This window comes from Acartia tonsa, chromosome 2 (genome assembly GCF_053477335.1).
Source record: "Acartia tonsa isolate MP-2025a chromosome 2, ASM5347733v1, whole genome shotgun sequence".
NCBI lineage: Eukaryota > Metazoa > Arthropoda > Copepoda > Calanoida > Acartiidae > Acartia > Acartia tonsa.
In genome coordinates, this window is record NC_137261.1 from 38511709 (window position 1) to 38537903 (window position 26195).

At 30.4% G+C, this 26195-nt stretch overlaps 2 protein-coding genes across 3 annotated transcripts in view; both read right to left on the bottom strand.

Moving 5' to 3' along the window:
• Nucleotides 1-25: 25 nt before the first annotated feature.
• On the bottom strand, nucleotides 26-2074 carry LOC145311762 (small ribosomal subunit protein uS11A). Its single transcript, XM_080150746.1, has 4 exons — nucleotides 1921-2074; nucleotides 1586-1697; nucleotides 851-936; nucleotides 26-381 (listed from the first exon to the last, which is right to left on the bottom strand). The coding sequence occupies exons 1-4, from the start codon at nucleotides 1981-1983 to the stop codon at nucleotides 184-186; spliced, it is 459 nt and encodes a 152-aa protein (XP_080006872.1). The 5' UTR covers nucleotides 1984-2074; the 3' UTR covers nucleotides 26-183.
• Nucleotides 2075-23411: 21337 nt separating this feature from the next.
• The window catches only part of LOC145311756 (FMRFamide receptor-like), a 49958-nt gene continuing 47174 nt past the window's right edge, over nucleotides 23412-26195 (bottom strand). For both annotated transcript variants that reach the window (XM_080150734.1, XM_080150733.1), the window contains exon 18: nucleotides 23412-23928. In XM_080150734.1, the coding sequence (XP_080006860.1) occupies nucleotides 23910-23928 (19 nt within the window). In that variant the 3' untranslated portion in view covers nucleotides 23412-23909. The remainder of the gene's footprint in view (nucleotides 23929-26195) is intronic.

Here is a 26195-nt window from a genome sequence, read left to right on the forward strand (position 1 = left end):
AGAATGGCGCCTTTAAAAACTAATATTTGTTGGCAAAACATTTGTATATTTTATGTTTAAACACATTTTATTCATGTAATAACATTTACAGAATCAAAGATGGTAAGATAATGTGAAACAAAGGATTTTTGTTGCAATCCACATGTAAAAAGATGAAGAAAATTGGGGTTGTGAAGGTTTGGCTTACAGCCTGCGACCACGTCTACCACCCTTCTTTCTGGTGCAGTCAGTGGGAACGGGAGTGCAGTCCTCGATACGGCCAATCTTCATGCCAGCACGAGCCAGGGCTCGGAGGGCGCTCTGGGCTCCGGGTCCTGGAGTCTTGGTCCTGTTACCACCGGTGGCACGCAGCTTTATGTGCAGGGCAGTGATTCCAAGAGTCTAAAATTTAAATTAAAATTATTGTACATAGTAAATTGAATATTGTATATTCAGCAATTGGTAAAATCATGTTTACGTCTCAGAAGGCATTCAGACAAGAGTTAATTAAGGTGCTCTAGAATAAAAAGATTTTTGGGGGGGGGATTTCTCTTGGGAGGGTGGTGGTACCCTTCCCCAAAATAGTTATAAACCTAACTTCCCGGGACACATGAAAAGCAACCCTGTTTAAGAGAACCCAATCGGTTTAGTGGTTAGCGAGATCCTCCGGTGCAGACAAAAAACACCCTGTTACTTTATTATAATGATGATCGTTTTGGTTTATATTTTGTCTGCTCTTAACCTTCAGTTTCAAACAAATCACCTAGCTAGGGGCGAAGCTACTGACAACTCCTGACTTACTACTATTCAACTCTACTCCGGTACTTAAGCACTGTCCCTAAATTAAATGTGAATTCAGACAGCTAGCTACCTTAATCTTCTCAGCAACATCCTGAGCAGCCAACATAGCAGCATAGGGAGAAGCTTCATCTCTGTCAGCCTTCACCTTCATACCACCTAAAAGGTAATAAAAATAAAGAAAACAATTGAAAAACTAACGAACAATTTCAGATCTTTTAATAACACTAACAGCTAGCGTTATTTTCAGGTTAAATAAACTGGATAACCTATAGAGGACGGGATAAACCTAGAGTTTATTTTAGTGCATCTCTGCACCAAATTATTGCTAATAAAGTACATGATCAATAATACAATCATCCTTCACTAAAAACCAACACTTTGATTGCAAGAACTTCATCTAGAAGTTTTATTTGTGCAAGATAATAAATTGAACTTTGTACCAAGGCATTCCCCCTTCTCCAGCTATTTAGGACTCGCCCCAGGATTAGCAATGATAACCATTTTTAACGTCTGTAGTTATGGCCCGGTATTGGGCTGGGATTCGAACCTATCACATTTCCGTTAACGAGCGATACACTATGTAAAAGTTGTTACTCCAAAGTTAAATGGGTTTTATTTTCAGGTTAAATGTATAGGTAGAAAAATTGGATATAGTTATTAGACGTATCATTTATTAATAATACCTAGAGATAGGTTAATTACTATAAGCTTAAGCTGTCCTTTACAGGACACTTGTTTTGATTTACTATTCATGACAGACAGAAATTTTAAAGTCATAGATAACAAAACAATAAAAGGATGTTACCAGTAATTCTGCAAATGGTTTCACGACCAGACAGATCAGTGATGTGGACAAAAGTGTCGTTGAATGAGGCGTAGATATGAGCAACACCGAACACAAGCTCTCCCTCACGAACCTAGGATATAAAACATTAAAAAATGGAATGGCATAAATAACTTAGAATTATTGTTCAAACTGCCGGAAAAAGAAATAGCAATAAGCCTTTGTCAAAGTATGAAAATTTAAATAATATCTTTCTTGTTCAAAGAACTTAGTAAATGGGCGGATATTGACTAGAAAGTTGAGTAGCTGCGCTACTAACAATAATAAATATGTATCGGCGGGAGTTAATCTATCACCTGAGGTCCAAGAGAAACCTGAACCTCCTCCTTATTCTCCTTCTTTCCCTTACGAGGTGCCATTTTCTTCTATCTGAAATAATTTTACTATATACCTACCTAAAATTTATCAAAGAAGCAAGAGGAGTAAAGTTTGACCTTTTGCAGTTTTACAAAGTTTTAAACTTTTACAAAGCTAGATAGCGTTGTAAATAAAATTTGATTTTTTTTGGAATCCGGGAGCACTTTCTCTTGAGATGGTGGAGGTATCCTGCATCTCCATCAATAACTAAATTAAATTTTTACTAGAGGGGGACGGAAACTCATCTATAATATTCAAACTTTCTTTAAAAACCTATCTCATAATTTTCGTTAAGAGATGTTAAATTTCAGCATCTTAACACGATATGCAACTAATCATACAGCATGGATGTATATTTACTGCAAACTTGACCCTGCTAAAGGGAGGGGGAAAAAATATATGAAAACATTTATCGTCCCTTCTTGGTCAAAAACTAAAATGTCTGGGAGGGGTGAAAATATGATTAAAATAAAGAGTTCTAAAAATATTTTTCCATTTTACTGGAATAAAATAAAAAAAAATTGGCATCAGCGAAAAAAAGAATTTTGTGCAGAATATACACCCCTGTCACAAAACAAGATTTAAGGTAATTTTCACAAATTCTGTAATTCGGACAAAATAGAGGATTGTCTCTAGTGTTTGCAGTTAACAAATTTACAATGCAAAAATAATACTTTAGGCATCACTTTAAATATATAAAAAAACATTTTTCATAGAAAATCTATCGTAAAATTAAAATTCATTCTCGAATCATAATTATTTTCACAAAATAAGTATTCAAACCATCAAAAACTTAGTAAAATAGCAATATTTTAAGTAAATACGGCATTTCACGTGTACGCTTTGAATTTTCTACTGTCGCACATTTCTAGTGTACACTTTACAATATTTGGTTTGGCAGAATATAATTAAATGTCGTCGTTCATATAAGGTTTATTTAATCTAATCATAACAATTATAAAATAAAATATAATTTTATTTTTTTTTGATACAAATATTAAATATAACAGTAAAACTCGATTTTTGTTTCATAATTAAATAAAATACTAAAACTTTATTTATATTCTTTTATAATGTAAGGTAATATTTTGTATCTGTCCGTTTAGATCTCTAATGAATAAAAAGATTGAGTTATAAATTTTAGAGAAAAGCTTTAATGGGTCTTAAATAGGTTTTAGCTCTATAACAATTCTATGCCCCTAGAGACTAGAAGCACATTCGCTAGTCCTCAAGTAGTAGGGTTTGTAAAGATAACTCTAATTCTCAATGTTTTGAAAGATCCGCATAGGTCTCGGGATGGTTTTAGGCTACGATATTTTGAGAGCATCTATAAATGAGTGTCGATTAAGGTCCCACAAACGGCTTCATCCAACACTCACATGGAGAATTGGGTATTTTTGACTTTTCCAAGAATGGGTGGGTGGGGGGTATAGTTCAACTCCTGTGAGATAACATTTGTCAGTTCTTATAATTCAAGACTTAAAAAATAACGTTTATATTAAAAAAGTTCCTAGTGATGAGGCCAATTTCATATTCATAACCCCCGTACTTTTGCATGGGGTAAAAAAACTCTAATTCGGCATATAAAATATAAAAAATAACTTGATTTGTAAAAACTAAGGACTTTAGAACCATGAAAAGGAAAGTTTCCAAGAGATAATTGGCCCCGCCCTTAAATTTATTACTCATCCCCTCAGCTCAAAATTTAAGGAAGGGATAAAATGAAATGATTTTTTAAATTTTTTTTTGGTGGGTGTAGCCACATTAACCCCTCCCCCTAGGACGTCCTTGCTTATCCAATGTTATTGATTTTGCCACTTTAAAAGGGAAGCCATTTATCTTATTATTCTTTAATCTATTCAATATTCATAGGTTTTATCTTTCTTCCCAATATATGTACTTTGCATAAAACATCTAAGAACTAAAAAATATATATTTTGTATTTTTTTTTCATTCAATATTGTGACTTTAAGGTTTCTTTTAGTACTTGATTTGAAAACTTTTCTTTATAAATCTTCAAAGTACCAAAAACATACTTGTATTAATATATATCCATAATATTTTATATAATTACACTTCTTTTCAATGTGTTCACTGTTTTTAGTAGCGAAGCTACTCTATAATTTGAAATGTCCGTCTGTCCGTCTGTCTTAGTTTGGGGGAAACGTGATTTTCTCGGCTCCTATAAGAGATAAAAGGCTGAAATTTTTTGACAACATTCCCATTATTATGGAGCCCAATTAACTATAAAACATCAATGGCGGTCGGACCGCTTTTTAGCAGGTTTTAGGCTATTTTTGTATTTTTCACATTTTTCTCCGTATCTTTGGTGTTTATGGTCCAATTTCCAAAAATTTTTAGTTTTAGATATAAAAATGAAATTTCCTGTCATTTCAAGAAAACAACTATGACGGTCAGACTGCCTTTAAGCAGGTTTTATGCTATTTTTGTATTTTTCATATTTTTATCCATACCTTTGGTGTTTTTGGTCCGATTTCCAAAATTTTTTCAGTTATAGATATCAAAATTAAATTTCCTGTCTTTTCAAGAAAACATCAATGGCGGTCAGACTGCCTTTTTGCAAGTTTTTGGCTATTTTTATATTTTTCACATTTTTCCTCAAATCTTTTTTCCGATTTCAAATTTTTTTTAGTTAAAAATATCAAATTAAATTTTCTGTTGTTTTGAGCATCCAGTATGTAATTTACTTTGACCGTCAGTCTGTTAGTCATAGTACTGATATATAAGTATTAAAAAATTTTAAAAAAATGTTGAAAAGGTTTCGTGATTTTTCCCCAATATACATGTTTTTGACAACTAATCTTTAAATTCTTATACATAATTTTTTTGCTTCGCTACTTATAAATGTTGTCATCCTTGTTTTCTTTTTATTTTAACTTTTTAAAATCGAAGGAGAATATCTCTCCAATTAGGTAATAATAACCTAATAGAAGGATTAATGATATATTTATAAAACTATAGTATGATCATATATATGTATGTATTTTATTGTATGGTTTCGGAAATGATTAATATCTCCTCGATTAGAACCGGTTCTCAGCTATACTGAAAAATCATGTATATCATCTGTTTTGTTCAATTCATTATTACCTCTCTTGTCAGGCAAATGGCCTCACTCAATAAAGTAAAAATGAATATTGTTTAGGGAGCAAATCCGAATCTCTGTTTTATTGACACGCTTCCAGTAGCGTTCATTCTTATTTCGAACATACATAAATTATAGAGTATCTTCGGTCAGCTATCGGGGACAGATCAAGTAGATGTATATTCATATGATTTATTGGATACATAAAATAGCACAAATTACATCTAAAAAAGAGAAAACAAGATTAGTCAAAATAAAACATAGGTATTGTTTAAATTCAAAAGAATAATCTAAAAAATACCACTTTCTCCAGCAGTAAAATCTTTTAGCATTTGCTGGCCTAAAACTGATTCTCCAAAAAATATACACAACAAAACAAAATTCTAAGGATATAAAAATGGGCTCTTTAATTTTATGATTATTTTTAGCATAAAAAAGATATATTTACATAAAAAAATCTTTGTCTCAAATCCGCGCTATGGACACACAATCGTATATACCAATATAAACGCTTAGGGAGGGTTAAAAAATACTTTTAACATACCTGCTAATGAAATGACACAAGCACCTATAGCACTACCTTGAACACACTGATTTTTCACCCCATCACAAGAACAAGGCACTCTCTCTTGTCGTGGAAAAATCAAACAATGACCCATGCCAAGTTTGCCACACACATCTCTGATGTAGCAAAAATGTCTCTGATGACAAACACTTTATTACACTTTTCCTGCACATTTTCCCTGTTGAAAAAGAGACAATTTTTGGTTTTCTGCAAACAAAACACACACTGTCCAATACAGCATCAAATTACAGACAATTTTCCAAGAGTAAGAAAATAAAATAATGATGAGAGACCAGAGACTCGCCTGAAGTCCATCCTGCACCGTAATTTGATGATCCCAGGATCTACATCAAAAGAGTCCAATGTACTGGAAAGGTTCCATGGTAGTTACCTGATTGAGTTCTGCTCATTTCCCCCCCAGATTAGGGGGATTAGGTGGCGCTAACCATTCTTCCCTAGAAAAAAAATCTACTCATGTTTAATCCTGGGACTATGGCCCCTCGGGGCTAATAACTTATAATTTTTCATTTCATATCCACAAAAAGCTGTCTATTATGCGATGCGATAAATGACTATTATCTAATATCTTGTACTAAATGATATTTTCTTCACTCTTTCCTGTTTGTGACCTTTGATGTTTCTTTCTTTGTCCTCTTTTTTTTTTTACATTTTCCTGTTCTCTCATGCACAGAATTTTACTATGAAATAATTATTTTAAATCATTAATCTATTTATTAAAACATATTCTTTTTATTCAAAGGATACTAAAGTAAGAAGCAATGGATCTTAACTAAATTTTGTAACTTTTAATAAATATCCTTTCGACTCAATGAAATTAATAGACGGACGAGAGTTGGTGCTACAACGTAAATCTTCTTCTGACGTAAATTATCTTTTAATTGCAAAAAATATTTTCTATAGAATCTGAATAAACGAACAATTACACAGGATGGTGTTATGAAAAATCTATTTGCCTAGGAGTACAAAACCAATGAGAAGCGAGGCTCTTAAAAACTATTTAATTAGTTTACAAACAACGCAATATTCAGACTCCTACCTACAATCCTTATTTAAAAGTATAAAAGTAACAGGATTCTTTTTAAAAGAGAGCTTTTCTATAATTAGGGTCGGTCCGTCCGTCCGTCCGTCCGTAACGGATAGCTTTTTTCCATTAATTTAGGCATGTTAGAATTGTCCTTTCGATTTCAAATTTTGCAAGATGATTCCTTTAGTAGTTAGGTACGATTTAGAAAGCGTAGCAACTCTATAATCATTACCAAAATGTCCGTACGTCCATTTTAAACATGTTGATTTTTTTACTTTTTTAACAACAAATTTTTATGTGAACTAATCATCTGATTGATCTGATTTTTGATATATTGATTCCTTGGACAACAAAGTATAATGTAATAAGTGAAGCAACTCTATAATCAAGTCCTAAAAATGTAAGTATGTCCATAAACATTATCCTGAATAAAGCAGTTTTTTTCAACAAATTTACTTACAATTTTGCTTCGACTCTTATACAATTATATTATGATTATTCAGTTCTGACACTATACAAGTGTTTATGTTCGTTTGTCCTACCGTTTCAGTGCTTCGCTTTTATGGATGTTGTCATCCTTGTTTTTTTTCAACCCGCGACCGTGGCTCAACACGTAGCGCATCCGCTCGTCGTCGGGAAGGTGATAGGTTCGAATCTCGGTCCGACACCGCGTCATAACTAAAGACGTTAAAAATGATTCCCACTGCTTCTATGTCAGATGCGCGACGTAAATAGTTAGAGTGGGGGGAATGCCTTGGCCCAAAAGTAAGCTTTTTTCTGTCGGTAGCGAAGGATTTCGCTAACCACTGAACTAATATGGATCTCCTTTACAGTGAAACATCTTATAGGTCCTGATTTTTTAGGCTATTTTTTACCCTTCCATATCCCTTTGAATTTAAAGCCCCTGATGCTAGGGGCGCGGCCGCTAGTTATTTAATATTTCAGCGAAAAATATGTGTACACTATTTTCAATAGCGAAGTTACTCTATAAGTCTTAGATAAGTATTTAGTCTATTCTTCTGTTTTTAACGATAGCCTAGCCCGATTATAAATAGAAATAAAAGTAATTCACGACCTTTCCTGTTAGTCCATATGTTTAGCTTATTATAGACAGCTTTCTTACAACTGGACGTACTCGTTACTTGTTTCTAATTAATTCATTTTTTCATTTTGCGTCACAAACGCTTATGTTGTTGTTTTATGATTAAATGCGAATTAAATAATAAAAATCATTAAAAATATATTAATTATAAGATAGGGTAGAATTATTAAATAAATCTGTATAATTAATGAATTTATAAACCTAAATGAGAAAACAAAATTATATTTTTTGCAGGGCTTGGAACTGACAGCTTATATTTGTAGGAATGTGTATCTTCCCATCTAGCAAATTTTTTTTATCAGTCTATCCATCTATCTATCTGCATGCCTGTACAAGTTGAAATGGGGTATTCCTGTCCAGTTTTTTGTTTAGGAATGAATATTTCTTACCCGAGGGAATAAATGATGGACCGATAGGTCATCATTTATTCACGAGGGTAAGAAATATTCATTCCTAAACAAAAAACTGGACAGGAATATCATTCTCATTTTAACAAAAACTCATTTTTATGCTGGTTTTTAAATTTCATTTATTTCCCTGGTATAATTTTTCTTTCTTTTAGTAATTAATAAAAATTATAAAATCTTCCAAAAAAAATTAAAAATCTTCTAAAATCATACCAGGGATATAAATGAGATACCAGGGAAATAAATGAATATTTACATCCACTATTTATATGGGAATGTGTTTTTATCACAACTGCCATTCACAAATATTTGTACATTTTCTCTGTTTTTTTGTAAAAAAAAGTTTTGGTAGTAAACCTACTTTACAAGTTTCTGCCTGTAAGTTTTTAATAGACAATCCTATTATATAAAGTAGTAAGCTTTTTTGTCTTTAGCGAAGGATCTTGCTAACCGCTGAAATGATATCATTATGGTCCTCCTTAACAGTGAAGCTTCACATAGGTCTAGGGATGGTCTTAGGCTATTTATTTTTAGACATAATCTTTCAAATGAGTTAAGACTATTTTTTTTACCTCCTTACCCCTTTGAAGACAGTTCGCTAGATGCTAGGGGCGTATCCGCTAGTTGACATATAAGATATTAAGAATTTCCTTTGCCGTTTTTTATTCTTCTTTTTGCACTCTTTATTTGTTAAGCATTTTTTTTGTATCCTATTGGATTAGAAATTATTGTTCTCTTGTATTATCGAAGAATGGTTTCTATGCACCTATTCTTTCGTTAATCCAAACCACACTTTACCTACACCTAAACTTAACAAAGATATCAACCTCATCAAAAGCGAAGCTATAAAATCAGACTGTAAGTCAAAAGAACATTGACACTTGTAGTGTGTCAGAACATAATAGTTCTAATATAAATGGTGTATAAATTTGTTATAAAATTTCCTTAATACAGAATACTCTTTAGGAACATACTTAAATTTTTATAACCTGGCTATAGAAATACTTTGCTTATGATATTATACCCTGTTGTCCTAGGAATATTAATGATTTATAGTACTATATGATCTATTAGTGTCTCTCTTTCCCCAACTATAGGCAAAAAAAACTAAGAAACAGATTTTTTTCCAAAAATGTTTTATGTGTGGAAAATAACTTCTATTGAAAGATGCAGCTTGCATTGAAGAAAAAAGTGAAAATAGATGGATGATTTGCACTTTGCCAAATATTGACAATGAATTAAAGTAAAATAAAACAAGAAAAGTGTTCACAGTAACATAGCCGAGCACAAATATTTTTAATTCTTCCAAAGAACGTGTCTAACTTTTGTGATTTTTTTGAACCCATTCGCGACGAGTTTTGATTCACCGGGCTTCAACAAAATAGATTTTTTTTCAATAATTACTCAACAGAATTCAAAAAGTAAGGTGTCAAATTAAAGATCTTACTATTTTGTTCATAATGGCAATTTTCTTCTTTTTTTGTTGCGTTTTAGTACCTTGAAACCAACTTAATTAAAAAAAAACTTAAATTACTTCAAAATAAGAGGTCTACAAAAAAAACCGATTTCATATCTAAATTTTATGGATCATTTTACATCTACTACTAACTAAAAGCACCGACTAGCTATTTTAAAAAATAACAAAAGTTAGGACACGTTTTTTCGTTTTTATATAACAGAATTTATAAATTTATTTTATGGTGAAAATTGGCGGCGTCTCAAAAAGATAAAAAAACTGCCACAAATTTTAACAGTTACCTTTCTGTCTGTGTTACTTTCTTTACAGAAAGTAAAATCTCACAAGGGCAAATAATAAACTTCCTTTCCTGGAAAATAATTTAACCCAGGTATAGCTTAACAATTATTCAGCTCTTTTTATATCTTTTTATGAGATCAAAACTTTTAGAGATACTTTGTTCTAACTTAGGATAATATTTTCCTAGAATGATCGAGTAGAAGAAAAATATGAATTCTATTCTATGATTAAGTGTCTAGTTTTTTTCCTAAAATCAATTTTAAATCAAAAAGTACTTCAAAGATAGTTAATGGTGTTAGAAAGAGAACTTAACATTAATTTATCATTGATATTGGCAAGATACTAATGTATTTGAATAGAACAAGATCGCAAATAGTCGTATAAGCATAGGATTTCCCATAAAAACAAAAACTGAAGGGACGTCAGGGGGGGGGGGATGGGGGGGGGGGGGTAAATAGTGCGCGAAGCCTTTTTGTGTGAAAAAATTAGCATTTTAAATGTGAAATGTCAAATTTACCTAAGTTAAAAAAACAGCTTTGAAACAAAGTTAGTTACTAAGTTACACACTCACACATACAAAAATGTAAGTTTGAGTTAGTCAGTGAGGGAAGAGACCATTTTCCTTCGTCCGGAACAGTTAGCTCTTTGCGTTAGTTTAGTCATGTCAGAATTGTCATTTCAATTTCAAACTTTGCATTGTAATTCCTGTAGTAGTTAGGTACGCTTTAGAAAGCGTAGCAACACTATATTCGTTACCATAATGTCTGTACGTCCATTTAAAACATATTGATTTTCATGTTTTACAACATTTTTTTATGTCATATAATTATCCTATTCATTTGATTTTTTGTTATATGATTCCTAGGATAACAATGTACAATATTATAAGCGGAGCATCTCTATAATCAAGTATGTATGTTTGTTCCTAAGTTTTCTGTACTTACAATTTTGTATAAATTTAGACATTTATATTCAGCTAATTTAGTTCTGACACTCTACAGATGGTAATGTTCGTTTTTCCTACTGTTTCAGAGCTTCGCTTTCACTAAATAAAGCTCAGCATCTCATTTGATAAATTTAAGTTTTAAAATAATATAGTAGTACAAAATATTCCATGCTCTGAAAAATATAGCTAAATAGATTGATAGCCTCCATAAAATTCACATTTTGGTGATAAATCTACATTTATCAATACAATAGATTACCATTTGGGCCAACACTATATTTTTTTTAATGGTGGTAGAGTTTCTTACATCGACCAAAGCCAGCTGTAACTGTAACTGTATTATTTCAAAAAAATATTTGGTAATTTCAGCTGATTTTTTATTCCTGGATCAAAGACTTTTTGCCGGTTTTTTTTAGCATAAAGTGAAGTTGTGAGGTTAAAAAAGGCGTCGGGTTGCATGTGGCTGCAATGTCATATGCATAACAACCAGATTAAATAGTAAGAATACGGTTAATAACTTATCCTTGTCATAAAGTAACAGGATGTTTGTCTGTTTGTACTGAAGGATCTCACTAACCACTGTACCAATATATCTGGGAAGGTTTATAACTATTTTGGATGAGATTACCTCAATCCTCCCAATTTTTTAATTGGGTTATCGAATTCAACTTCCCTCTCCTCAAGTACCCCTAGAGGTCTCTAGAGGCGTAGCTACAGTTTATAAATAAGCCACCAGACTGTGAGAGCAAGAACCAACGGACAAAAGTAGGGAAATCAAAGGTTTTTTTATAGGCCTCATCATCTTGCTCTATATTACTCAAGATTGGATCTTGGTATACCAAATTTAGGACTTTCGATGGACTCTTTTAAAGTTATCTGCCGTTTTTATCTTTTTTTTAATCTTTGTATTTTCTATTTCTTGCCTTTTAATGTTAAATGATATGAAAATTTGAAATATTTTATATTTTAGCATAAAAGTTAGACATCATTCTGTTATTTTTCTATTATGTTGCATAAAAGCTTTTTTTCTGAAAAGAATAGGGTACGTACATGCAAAGCAACAAATTAAACGAAATTGTTGGTTGAAAATTTAAATATTTAAAAGGTACTGGTTAAATTCAATATAGATTTATCCCTCTTCTAAAATTTTATGTTAATTATGAATTTTTAATTTTTTTTGTTGCGTAATTGCAACACTTTTGCTTTACATAATTTCTTACAAGATCACTGGGATAAAAAGACAAAATATGCTGAAAATAAGCGATTTAGTAACAAATTTCTTAAAATGATTACTTTGACAAATAATCATCTTCTCTACTACCTACTTTAACCGTCCATCCACCATTAAAGTTCAAAAGAAATAAACGAAATTTACTAGGCTCATGTTAGATACACTTCTATAGTTTCTTTTATGTATGAGAGCTGCCTTGCATTAAGTTTACCTGCCAGGAGTTCAAGGAAATGGAGAGCAAAACTGAAGGTTCTACCATTCAGGAAGGTCGCTACAGAGGATCCAGTCAAAACGCAGCTCACCCTCTACCCCTACGGGAGGTTCAAGAAGAACTTTTCATCTTGGTAGTAAAAAGAAATTACTGAAATGTTTACGAATCAAAACTCCAGACCAAAGTGCACAAGAAGCTTCAGAAATGGATAACAGGATGGCTGCCTGGCAAACCAGCGTGGACCAGACAGGCGGATGATCTTGGGCACAAGATCTTCAGTCAGAATAGGGTGCTGGAATGTTAAAATAATGTTTTAAGCAGGAAAAACAGAAAATGTATAGTTTCTTTTCACTAATGCTCAAAAAATCTCTAAATAAGTCTAGAAAAGGGTAGGGTATAATATGGATAAAATATTCAAAATTTTGTCTGAAAGCATTAAACAATGTATAGTGATCAATCAAGTAACTTCTTCAATATTAAGAAAATGATAAAATAAGTTCTAAAACCTATTTCAAAAGACTATAAATTATACAATATAAGCAACTGTTTATTAACCCTTAACGGTCAGGGGGGGGGGAAGGGCTATTTTCTATCTCATTTTCTGTGTGTGAAAAATAAAGAGCCCAAACTGCGTGAAAATATGGGTATGACACTAACTGGGAGTTGGAATTTTTTGAATATTTCCATCCTGGCGGGCACAGGATGCCAGCAAACCTGGCTGGGTCATCCAGGTAAAGAGCAAAAATATTTTTTTTACTTAAACAAAGCATTTTATCTAACCAAAATACTAAAACATCCTCTAGTAGTACATCTTCATATGAAATACAAGTGTTCAAGTCAATTTCAGGTTCCAGGTATGATCCTGCAGGTCTTCAGAAATGTTTAAAAGGCTCCTGTGGCCGCAAATTTTGCCTTAGAGACTTCAAATTTGAAACTTAAGCTTTTATTACATGTATTAAAATTTCATAAAGATCCGCCGCCGTTTTCCCGCCAACCGCCGACTGCGGCTGCTGGCAGCTGCCAAGTACAACTGCGGTCGCTGAAATTTATATTTTGATATTTCTAATATGAATTTTTTCATAAAGATAAACATTTTCTGCAAAAATTGTTCTTCTACCTTCAAAAATATGAATATTACAGCCGTTTAAAATTTTTAAGTAAAAAGGACCTAAAAACAAAGGTTGTTAAATAAAAGGATGAAGGAAGCGAAAATTGACTTTGGTCGGAAATTCATTATCAAACAGGGGACTTGCCCTCTACTTTAGCCCTCTATAATTAGGATCGACCCGTCCGTCCGTACTTAAAGGGCGAATATAGGTTGAATATGATATGGGCTCAAAAAAACCGTGCCATTCCATAGATTATAAATAACTTAAAGATATTGACATATCCAATTGTATAAGTCTGTTTATAGCTTAAAACCTGTCAATCGGAAGACAATATTATGTAATTAGTGTGGTTCCCTAAGAACTCAAACACCCTAGCATCACACAAGGCTTCGTGGCAAGGTTGAATTAAAAAGCTTTCGTTAAATGATAGTTGTAATAACGTGGAAATCAATTAATCAGGGGTGAATATACCCTCCTTCTACCTTCATAAATTAAATTATTTAAAAGTTAAAAAAACATCAAATAATGTAAAAAGTAAAAAAAAAATAATCGATAAAATTTCTTGGAGGAAGAATGATTTCAAATCCTTGTTTTTTGTGGCTGTGTGTGTGTGTTGAAAATACATACTTAAGGGTGTTTATATCCTCCAGAGTTAATCAATGATCTTTGTACAGAAAATAAACTTTAAGACGTATTATTTACCCTAGTCAATACTCCTGACGCCCTTCTACGCAAATTATTTTTACGCTTTTTAAAAATTAAATAAAATAGTATATAATCTAAAATAATAAACATTTAAATTATTATTTAAGATGCATGCCAATGTAATAGTCAATCAAACTTAAGCAAAATAGTCAAAAAAAGTCTTGTAAAGGGCTAAAATAAACGATTTTGTCGGCAATCTGATTTATTATATGTTCAATTGAAACAGAAAATTGCAAAATCTACTTAAGGATTTTTTAAAATTTTTAAATTTGGCATAGATATTCTAAAAGTATGTAATGGCACCTTTGATATAAGCTCATATCATATCGAACCTATATTCGCTCTTTAACGGATAGCTCTTTTCGTTAATTTAGGCATGTTAGAATTGTCCTATCGATTTCAAACTTTGCATGATGATTCCTATAGGAGTTAAGTACGAGTTAGAAAGCGAAGCAACTCTATAATCGTTTTAAATAAATTGCTTTTTAACTTTTTTAACATAAAATGTTTATGTGATAAAATTATCCAAATGGTCTGATTTTTGGAATACTGATTCCTAGGATAACAAATTACATTGTTATAAGCAAAGCTTCTCTATAACCAAGTCCTAAAAATGTAAGTATGTCCTTAAACAATATCCTGCATTTAAGCAGTTTTTCAGCAGATTTACTTAAAATTTTGTTTCGTTCGACTTTTATACATTTATATTCTGATTATTTAGTTCTGACACTCTACTCAAGTGTTAATGTTCGTTTGTCCTACCGTTTCAGAGCTTCGCTTTTATAGATGTTGTCATCCTTGTTTTGTGTGTATTAGACTGGATTGTGTTGGAATGCTTAGATTGAATGTAATGTTTTACGTACGTTATATCTGACATACAAACGTACAGTAGCGGTGCTACTAAAATGGCAGTCCTATGCCCCTATGCAATCTTATTCTTGTTCTTTTAGTTTAATTCAATTTTTCTATGTATAAAAAGAAAGTTTGGTTTACTTAGTTTTTTTTATGTAAGTTGACAAAACATGGAACTCAGTAATTCACAGGAATCCAGGCACATATAAATAACAACAAAAAAGCTCACATTGTTTTAATTTTGTATTTTATTAAGAAGTTTTAATTCAAGTGCAGATATTCTAACAAATTAAAATTAACAGCCCGATGTCGAGAAGGTGTCGGGTTCGAATATCAACCCCAATTATTTGGGTCCACTGAATATATCATCTCTTGTCCTATCCCTCTATTACCGATTACTTATACAACATCCAACATTTTAATCATAATCAATTGTTTTACTTTTCAAGAAACTAACGTAAACACTTGGGATAAAGCTTTCTTCCTTGAATGCAAATTTCTAAATTTTTTAGCCCTTTTAGTTTGCTGTTTTGGACGATGTAACTAACTTTATTGTTATTTGGTCTTTTTTATTATGGGCAACTGTAAAAGTTATTTAACCCGTAACGGCCAGGGGGGGGGGGGGAGGCCCAAGGGGAGCGGGCGAAGATAAACATTTTTTTCTAGCTTCAAAAATAAGAAAATTACAGCCGTTTGAAATTTGTAAGTAAAAAAGGACCTAAAAACAAAGGTTGTTAAATAAAAGGGTGAAGAAAGCGAAAATTGACTTTTACTTACTTAAGGTCGGAAATTCATAATTAAACAGGGGACTTACACAAATTTTAGCACTCTAGCTCTAACAGGAACTTAGATAATAGGGGGTGGGGGGCGTTGAACGCCCCCCCCCCTTATTCGACCGATTAAGGTGCGGCAAGGGGCCCGACTCTTAAGATTAAGTGAAACAATTCATATTGGTGGAATATGTATGCCTGAAACCCTAGATTTGTGCTAATATTTATAGTTTGTACATTCACTCAAACCGAATAACAATTTTATTCTAAATTTTATAGATGTGTATTAGGGGGATGCCGACACCCCCCTAAAAAATTGGGTAGGACTGTTTTCCCCTTTTTACACGTACAAGAATGCACACCCAAATGATCATTCCATATGCACTTCACTAGTTTTGGATCTATTATTTGTATTTTTTATATTTATTTTTATTTACAACTGTTTTGTATGATAACATTAGACATACTTGAAAAGTTAATAATAAAATAAAAACTTTAGTATTTTCAAACAGATTCAGAAAAGACTTTTGTCCCGTAAGAGGAATTATTTAACTGTTCCTTTGTACTTAGAGCATTCTCTTTATTAATGTAACAATAATATTATTTTCACAATTTCTAACATTTCTGATATATATACTTTCAAACAAAATGAGCTCGACATCAGCATTCTTATTATCAGATGATTTTTTTCAGCAATTTATAGTCAACCAACTAAAATTTCTTATAACAATAAAATACATCCGAACATCCTCCTTTTTTCAACAATCAGCTTTTTCAAAATGCTTATAAGTATTTGGAATAATAATTCAATAAAATTTTCCTTTACAAATTATTTGCAAATAATTTCATTTTAACATCTCGGAAGTTTCTGCAAAACTTATTGATTGATGTAATTTGCAAACAAAAAGCTCTCACAGTTCTGTGTAAATCTTTGAGAAAAAGAGAGAGAAACAAGGATGACAACATTCATAAACAACAAAGCTTCTAAATGTAAGAAGGGGAGCAGCAAAGGAAATGAAAAGAAAAAAAGGAGCTAACAGACAGACAAACGGATGGTCAGTGGCCATACTAATTTGCACACAAAAATGTTATGTATTTGTACCTCTGTACAACGCGATTAATAAAGTAGACTTTCATTGGACAGAAAAAGTTTTATTTTCTAGAGCTATTACAGACATCCTAAAAGACTAATTGAGATATAGGGGGGATAATAAGAAAAATCTTCACCCGATATCATCACCCGAATGCGCCCCTAGAATCATTCGAAGGGCAGAAAATTTAAAACAATTCAGAAATTTACTCAATTATACAATAACAAATGATATCTAATTAAGAAAAAAAATTGGTAATTGAACTTCGAGTAGACTGAAAACAAACCAATAAAATATATTTTTGATGATTATTTTTGGTCAGGTAAAATATGTGTTAGCTGCACCTAGCGCAGACCTCATCGCAAGGAACACAAATTTTTTTTTTTAATTCTTGGAATTGAAACGAAAAGTTACCTACAAAACTTTAATTGACTGAAGTAAAACACAAGTAATGAAAAGAAATATCATATTTAATATTTTCATATTTATTTTATTTTATTGAAAAATAATATTAAAGTTGAAGTAGAGTTGAAGTTTCTGTTAGAATGAATTTTTTGCAATTTCTTTCGATCAAATATAATGTAGCACTTTTCATAATTCTTGGTTTGTATACAATCCAGAAGCAGCAAAGCAAAGTAGAATATAAATTAAAACCTTAGCTGCATGTCTTCAAAGCCGCCTGTTTATCGATATTTTTTCATAAACTCCGGCCGATTTACTCTTTTCAACTTTTTTAGTAGCGAAGCTACTTTATTATTCTCTTATTCTTGTCTTTCCGTTCTAGGGAATTTTTGTGCTCATAGATGAAAGGACAAGTAACTTTATTTTTTATTTAATATATTTTGATTTTCTATGCTGCTATTGAAATAGATTGCTGATTTTTTATTTGAAGATACTCCCTTCCAAAGAGCATCCAGTATACAAATGCCAGTCCATGGGTTGTGCAAAAGTATATAATTATTTTTAAAAAGGTTTCGTGATTTCTATCTTATTTTTTTTACATGCTTCATTGCTTAATCTCTTCTAGTCTTATGTTCTTCTTTCTTTTGCTTCTTCTTCTTATCTTTTTTGTCAGTATACGCTTCGCAACACATGGATGTTTGTCATCCTTATTAAGTAATATTTCCCGCAGCAAAGCGGCTTTAAAAAAAAACTTATTGGACGTAACTTGTTCTTAGGTATTGTTCTATGTTAATTATTCCTAAATACCCATGGCGAAATTTAATATTCCATTAGTATTAGTGAAAATTTAATTAAAGTAAAATTTTGCATAATAAAGTAATATTTGATATCCATATATTTTCACTGGCAAAAATTTAATATAAAATTTGTTTATTGAATAAGAAATGTTTATATTTGAAATTGGTTATTATATTGAAAAGCTCTTTGAGTTGTACTTGTGTAAGAAATAGACAAAATATATTTTTTAGTAACGAAGCTACTTAAAAATTCATTTAGCCTGTCCTTCCGTCTGTCAGTACGTCCGTAACGCTATGGAGGAAATACGATTTTATCGACTGCTATTGAAAATAAGCAGTTGAAATTTTTGGTATGCATCAAATGGATTAAAAAATTTTTTATTGTTATATCAGAAAGATTTCGCAATTTCTAAAAATTATTGCATATTTATCAACTGAATATCTTCTAAATAGTTCTTTTGTTCTTCCATTAATTGTTTTTGTGCTTCGCTACTTATGGGTGCTGTCATCCATGTTTCAATTACTATCAATTTCTGTTTTTTTTTCTTCTATGTTTTTATTCTTTAAAGTTACGCAATAAATATCAAAATTATCCTATTGTATTTTTTTTGTCTAATATTTCGATAACTACTAAACCGATTGTTTTCCCAACTTCATGAAAACTTCATATAGATCCCTGGATGGTTTTTGGCTATTATTCTTTTTACAAGTATAGATTTAGGCTATGTTACCACTTTTTTACTCCTTCGAACAGAGAGCTTCTAGATGATTGAAGCGCAGCCGCTAGTTTACTAATAATTAAATGCGAGGAGATTCGATGTGTTTTTACATTATTAGAGGGGAGACCATAAAGCATTGATATTCTAGAGCAAAACATATAATAATAAAAGGATGGCAACATCCATAAAATCAAAATTATGAAACGGTAGGACAAACGAACAATAAAACTTAAAGAGTGTCTTAACTGAATAAACAGAATATAAATGTATAAAAGATGAAACAAAATTTTAATTAAATTTGTTGAAAAACTGATTAAATACAGGATAATGTTTAAAGACATACTTACATTTTTAAAGACTTGATTATAGAGATGCTTCGCTTATAACATTGTACTTTGTTATCCTAGGAATCAGTATTCCAAAAATCATTTTAATCGTATAATTATATCACATAAAGATTTGTTGTTAAAAAAGTTAAAAATCAACATGTTTAAAAAGGACGTTCGGACATTCTAGTAATGATTATTAGTTGCCACGCTTTCTTATTCTTACCTTACTACCACAGAAATCGCCATGCAAAATTTGTATTGATAGGACAATTCTATCATGACTAAATTAAGGTAAAAAAGCTATCCGTTTTTGACGGATGGACCGACCCTAATTATAGAAAAGCTTCGCTTTTACTAACATGATGTGTCTGATTGTGTTTGTAGCGAACTGCTGAAAGTAAAGCTTCTAATAGGCCCAGGGAAGGTGCATGTAAATTTTTCGGGAGGGTACTTCAACTCTCCCAAGCTCATTGCCCCTATGAAAAACAGCCACCCCCTTTACAAGGTTTTTGACGGTCTAATGATGTGCAAACCAAGGCTTTGTTAGCAAGCCGTTTGTTTGGATTTATTTAGCACCGTATTGTACATTCTTCAATCAATGAAATAAACAATTTTAAAATATAACAACAATTTATTCTCAAAGATTTTACTTTTATAATTATACAATTAAATTTTTTTTTTTTTTTTATAAAATATATTTTATACAATTTAGATTTTATTATTTACATAAAAGAATACAAAGCTATTTTTCTTTCTTTTGTTGTATGATAAATAAAAATAAAGTTATGGCTTATTTTGTAACAAATTTAACCTTATACCATGCTTAAACTGTTTTTAACCTATTTTTGAATGGGGGGTCAAAAATATACTAGGACACCTATAGAATCAGACTGCAGAGCCCAAATTTGAATTAAGTCCCCAATAAACTTTTTTGGGGGGATTTAAAAATTAATTTTTAGTGTTGCTGTAATCATTTTGACCGAAGCAAAAGCTCTTTTTTTACTTCGGGTAATATTGTGGCTTACAGAACATTTTTATATAATTCACTTTATATTGATACAATAAAAAAACATTACTCTGTTCATTGGAAATAATTTTTTTTTCCAAAACAATTAATTTCATTGAAAAATCTAACATTTACAGTAAAACAAATAATTCTGAAATCTAATCAATAAGGAGTCTTGTTTTATTTCAATTCCTAACAATTCAAAAAAAAGTGTTTTCACAAAGTGACTTATTTCCAATGTAGTTAAATAATTTTTATTTAATTAAAATGAAAAGAATGAAAACCATACACATAAAAGATACATTCTTTTTAAAATTATTTTAAAAAATAAGTTTGAATAATCTTATTTTATAACGCATTTGTATATGTGACAAAAATAAATTTGTTGTATTGCATAAACATTTGTTGTCATTTAACCCTTTACAGCCATTTTTTATGTTTTTAAAATAAGTGAGAGAACACAAACATGTTAATGTTAATTCGTTGATATATTATAAAGAATTAACTTTTTAGTGAATTTTTATAGTAAAATCATAAGGCCTAATTTTACTCTATACCAGAATACAATATTTATGAAGCAAAACACTCTTAAAGCTACGAATTTTACCCAATTAAAAAAAAACCTTTTGCTTTGGTCAAAATGATCACGGCAACAGTAAAAATTAATATTTAAATCCCCCCAAAAAAGTTTATTGGGGATTTAATTCAAATTTAGGCTCTGCAGTCTGATTCTACTTGTGTCATAGTATATTTTTTATATACGTTTTAAAAATAGGTTAAAAACAGTTTAAATTTTAAAAAGGGTCTTTACAACTTTTTTTCTGTTTTCAACATGGTTAATACCGTGAATACAATGCAGTTTTACTATTAAAAAGGACTGGACAGAAAACATTTATCCGTATGGCCTCAAATCCGAATTTTATTTTAGTCAAATCAAACAGATACTCATCCAAACTGAGAATCCATGTGTAGTATCGCACTAAAGATGATTTTCCTCTAAAAATCCAAATCTAAAATTTGTTGACCCAGGCATACGACCTCTCAGGTCTAGCAGAGCTGGAATTAATCTTATAATTCTTTATCTTTTAAACCGAGGAAAACTGCCAATAATACGAGGCATTGAATAAATATTTTAATAATGTATGATAAAAATCAATTGAATTACTGTCTTTGTGAGTATGAGCAAAATAAGTTAACACTTGACAAAAATAAGAACGATCATATCCATAAGTAGCGAAGCACAGAAATAAAAAAACTTATATGAAGTAAAATTAAAAAGACAAATTGCTCTCTTTAATAGCATAACAGACAGACCGACTGAATAATAATAAAATTAATTTAAAAAAAAACAGCTTTCTATCTCTAATAGAAACCAAGTAACCTGCATTTCTGAGTATTACCGACTGACCGACGGACCAACTGATTTATATTGTGAATGCTCATTATCATTGGGAATATTCACAAACAAATTCATTAGTATATCATAAATATTTTAGCTAAGAAAACCTAAAGTCTGACAAACGGACATTAAAGATAAGCTTTGCTATTTAAATTGTTACAAAAATAAATCGTAGTATTTTAAATGTACATTTGGTATTGTTTTATATTCACTTTTTTTTATACATTTAGTTAAAAAAATTCTATAAAATTATTTGTATAGACTGTTAGTCAATAAATTTTTATAAAGAATCTTAAAATCTAAGAAAACATTGAAAAAAACTGTCTTGAATGAATTAATTACATAATTATCACATTATCCAATACAACCTTTGTCAATTATACACGTTTAAGAGCATTTATTTGAGTAGCGTATCTACTTATAATTAGGCTTGTATGTACATATGACGATACATTGGAAACAGCTAAAAAGATTATCTGAATGTTTTTTTAAGAATGAATACTGTTTCTGTTTACTTAAAAGTATTTTTAATTTTTTTTGTTTATTGTTAAAAAAGGATGTAAATAATTTTAAAAATAGTTTCATTGACAAAAATATTTGCTTTTTATTTCTACGGTCTCATTTCTCACGGAGAAATTTTATCTCTAAGAAGAGAGTGTTAAGTTTTAAAATTTGTTCCAAAATAGCATTTTAAACAAGAACTCTTACGGTCCAATTGGAGCGAAGCTGTTTGATTAAAAGCTAAAATGATAAATAATGAAAAAGAATAAAAGAAAAAGAAGAAAAGATGAACATAAAAGGAAAGAGAACTCATGAAATCAATCTGCGGGCTTGAACCATGACTGCTGGCCTTAGTACTGTCATGGTTAAAACTACATATAAGTTTATTACAGAAGAACTTACAGACACACTTATAGAGTAGTATTTTTCATCCATTTTTTTGCACAAATTTATTAAGATGGTCTTTTTGTTGAAAATTTTGATAATAGTAAATATTTTATATAGAAAATTTGTTTTGTGCATCTCTCCTTAACTTTTGTAAGCTTTGTTTTAAATAAAACGCTATACTATTGACATTTTTAAATGAGTTATTTAAGCAAACAAAATTTAGCATAAATGGATATTTAAATCCCAAGGTATTAAATGATCGAGCGTTAGCTCATCATTTAATACCGAGGGATTTAAATATCCATTTATGCTAAATTTTGTTTGCTTAAATAACATTCTATTGCAACAAAAAGGTGATGTTAGCAAATAATTTCTTGAATAAAATCATAAAACGTTTTTTCATTTAATTTTCATTTTTTTCCCTGTTGTGTTTTTATTTGACATTAAAAATAAAAATCATAAAAAATCTTCCAAATCAAAGAGAAAAAATTGGTCAATTTAAGTTCAAAGATTTTTTTATTGTAAAAAGTTAATTTTTTAAAAATATTTTAGAAAAAAAATCTTCTAACAAAAAAAAATTATCATAATCCAAGATGGCGTCAAAACATGTAAAATAATATTTTCAAAACAAAAAATTAAAACTTGAATATCTTTTTTCACAGATTGAATTTCAAAAATCGATCTGACAGTTTTTCCAAAGTCAGTATGATTTATCGAATGAAAAAGGTTTGAAACTGATAGAACATTTCTTTATACTAAAACATATTTTTTCTCACGTTTTTTCCCACACTTCCAAAAAATGAAATTCAATGAAAATTAAATGGTTCTCACGTTAAAAAAATTTTCTCACGGGTCCTAAAAATGAAATTAAATGAAAAACATATGTACCATTTAAATGAAAATTAAATGGTTCCCACATTAAAAAAATTTTCCCACGCTTGACATTCTTGAAAAAACCTAATTAATTGAATATTTAAACAAACCAAAGATCGCGTTTTTTGCAATGGAATGTGAAATTAATAAATAATTTTCTTATCTTCATTTTAATTAAAACTATTATTAACATATGATAAATACAATACATTATAATTTTCTTCTTAAAGCACGTAGACAAAGTAGTTTTCCTCTATTGTAAAAATAATTTATTTTTGCTAGACATCGAACATTTAAAGTCAAGGTTGTTGATTTAATGTAATTTTAAAGCTAAACGAAAAAATATGATGGTTTCATTACGAAAACCATCGCAGTTCTTCCATTTAGGGCTACTTTGTCTTAAGGCTCTAAAAAGAAAATATTTTACTTTACATAAAAATGGTCTCAAAATAGTCAGATCTTTTCATCACATTTTCAAAGTTGACTTTTTTGTGTGTTTATTAAAACACTATGTATAAAGTGATATATGAATATAAACTTGAACATGAGTAAGTATTCATTCCCACTGTATTTGTCTTATTCAAATGATTTGATGTGTATTTAATTCAGAACTCGCATCTCAGTGTTGGGGCTGTTCTCTGAAATAAGAAAAAAACTATTAATTAAAAAGATAGTAATAATTTATTTTCTTAAATTATTATGTAATGCAGAATAGAAATGAAAAGTAGATGCCTTTTTGCCAAAAGGCATAAAAATCAATGGACTTTTACACTTTCTTCTGACACCTTTTTAAAAAAAAGATTTACATAATACAGTAACAATATAAATCTAGCTTTCCGGAAAATGAGAATTAATTACTACTATATTTACATCTACCTATATAATATACTTTTATACAATCTACCAGTGCTTGGCGGCCTCGGCCGTAAGCCTTAACTTCAGCCGACCAGCTTACTTAAGCTTCAGCCACACTTTATTTAGCAGTTTCGACAAGCTGCGGCCGAAACCAACCGCAGTTTAAGGGATGAATAACATTCTCAAAGTAAGCAACTCTAAGCAATTTTAGATTGTAAGGCCTTGTATGAAAACAATGTAAGAATATACATTACTGCATAGTTCCTACCTTCTAGGAAACTACTATTTTGGAAGAAAATTTTCATATAAATTAACCATATTAACAAAATTTAATTGTATGTATATTATATTCATTTATTATTGTTGTTCTTTTTATTTATTTACACCCAAGAATAATAAATCTAATCAAATCTAATCTAATCTAGTTATCCTTTGCTTTTAATTCAGCCGCAACTGCAGCCACGCTGAGTTCTTCTTTGAATTATATACATACATTTTAATTTATATATATATTTTTATATATATATAAAAATATATATATATTTAAGTATACAGAGATATATAGATATATATATATATACATATAATTATTTTCAGTTAATATTAGCCAAAATGGCAAATTAGATATACAGCTAGTATTCAAAGAAACTGATAAATTAGTTTTATTAATTAAATTAAAATAGAACGTCCATCTTGGATCATAAACTCAACATAACTCAAAATTATACAATTACCACACACAGACCTTATCTTATCCTATTATACTAAATGTTATATACTATCACATTTTTAAAAGCGAAGCTTTTCTATAATTAGGGTCGGTCCGTCCGTACGTCCGTACGTCCGTCCGTCCGTCCGTCCGTCCGTACGTCCGTACGTCCGTAACGGATAGCTTTTTTCGTTTAGACATGTTAGAATTGTCCTATCGATTTCAAATTTTGCATGGTGATTCCTTTAGTAGTTAGGTACGATTTAGAAAGCGTAGCAACTCTATAATCATTACCAAAATGTCTGTACGTCCATTTTAAACATGTTGATTTTTTAACTTTTTTAAATAGCTTTTTTCGTTAATTTAGGCATGTTATAATTGTCCTATCGATTTCAAATTTTGCATGGTGATTCCTGTAATAGTTAGGTACGATTTAGAACGCGTAGCAACTCTATAATCATTACCAAAATGTCCGTACGTCCATTTAAAACATGTTGATTTTTTTACTTTTTTAAATAGCTTTTTTCGTTAATTTAGGCATGTTATAATTGTCCTATCGATTTCAAATTTTGTATGGTGATTCCTATAATAGTAAGGTACGAGTTAGAAAGCGTAGCAACTCTATAATCATTACCAGAATGTCCGTACGTCCATTTTAAACATGTTGATTTTTTTTACATTTTTAACAACAAATTTGTATGTGACCTAATTATCTGATTGGTCTGATTTTTGGTATACTGATTCCTAGGACAACAAAGTACAATATTAAAAGCAAAGCAACTCTATAATCAAGTCCTAAAAATGTAAGTATGTCTATAATCATTATCCTGTATCAAGCAGTTTTTCAACAAATTTACTTACAATTTTGCTTTGACTCTTATACATTCGCATTCTGATTATTCAGTTCTGACATTATGCAAGTCTTAATGTCCGTTTGTCCTTCCATTTCAGAGCTTCGCTTTTATGGATGTTGTCATCCTTGTTATAGTCTGTAGCGAAGGATCCCGCTCATCGCTGAACCGTTATGGTTCTCTTTTACAGGAAGGCTTCTGATATGTCCAGGGAAGTTAAAAAAAAACTATTTTGAGAGAGAGTATCACAATCCTCTCAAAAAATGCTCTAATCCCTTAATTTTTATTACTATTTCGTTTTAAAATGGGAATTAAGTGCCACTAGTTATTTTTTATATTCTACTACAGAAAAAATAATACAAAGAATTAATAATTACGTTATATGTGTTTTTAAGTTAAAACCTTTCGATTTTCTTTTAAGATTTCATAACAGGTTATTGTTTTGTAACAGCACATTTTGAAGGCTAAGAAAAAAGTTGGATCAAGATGA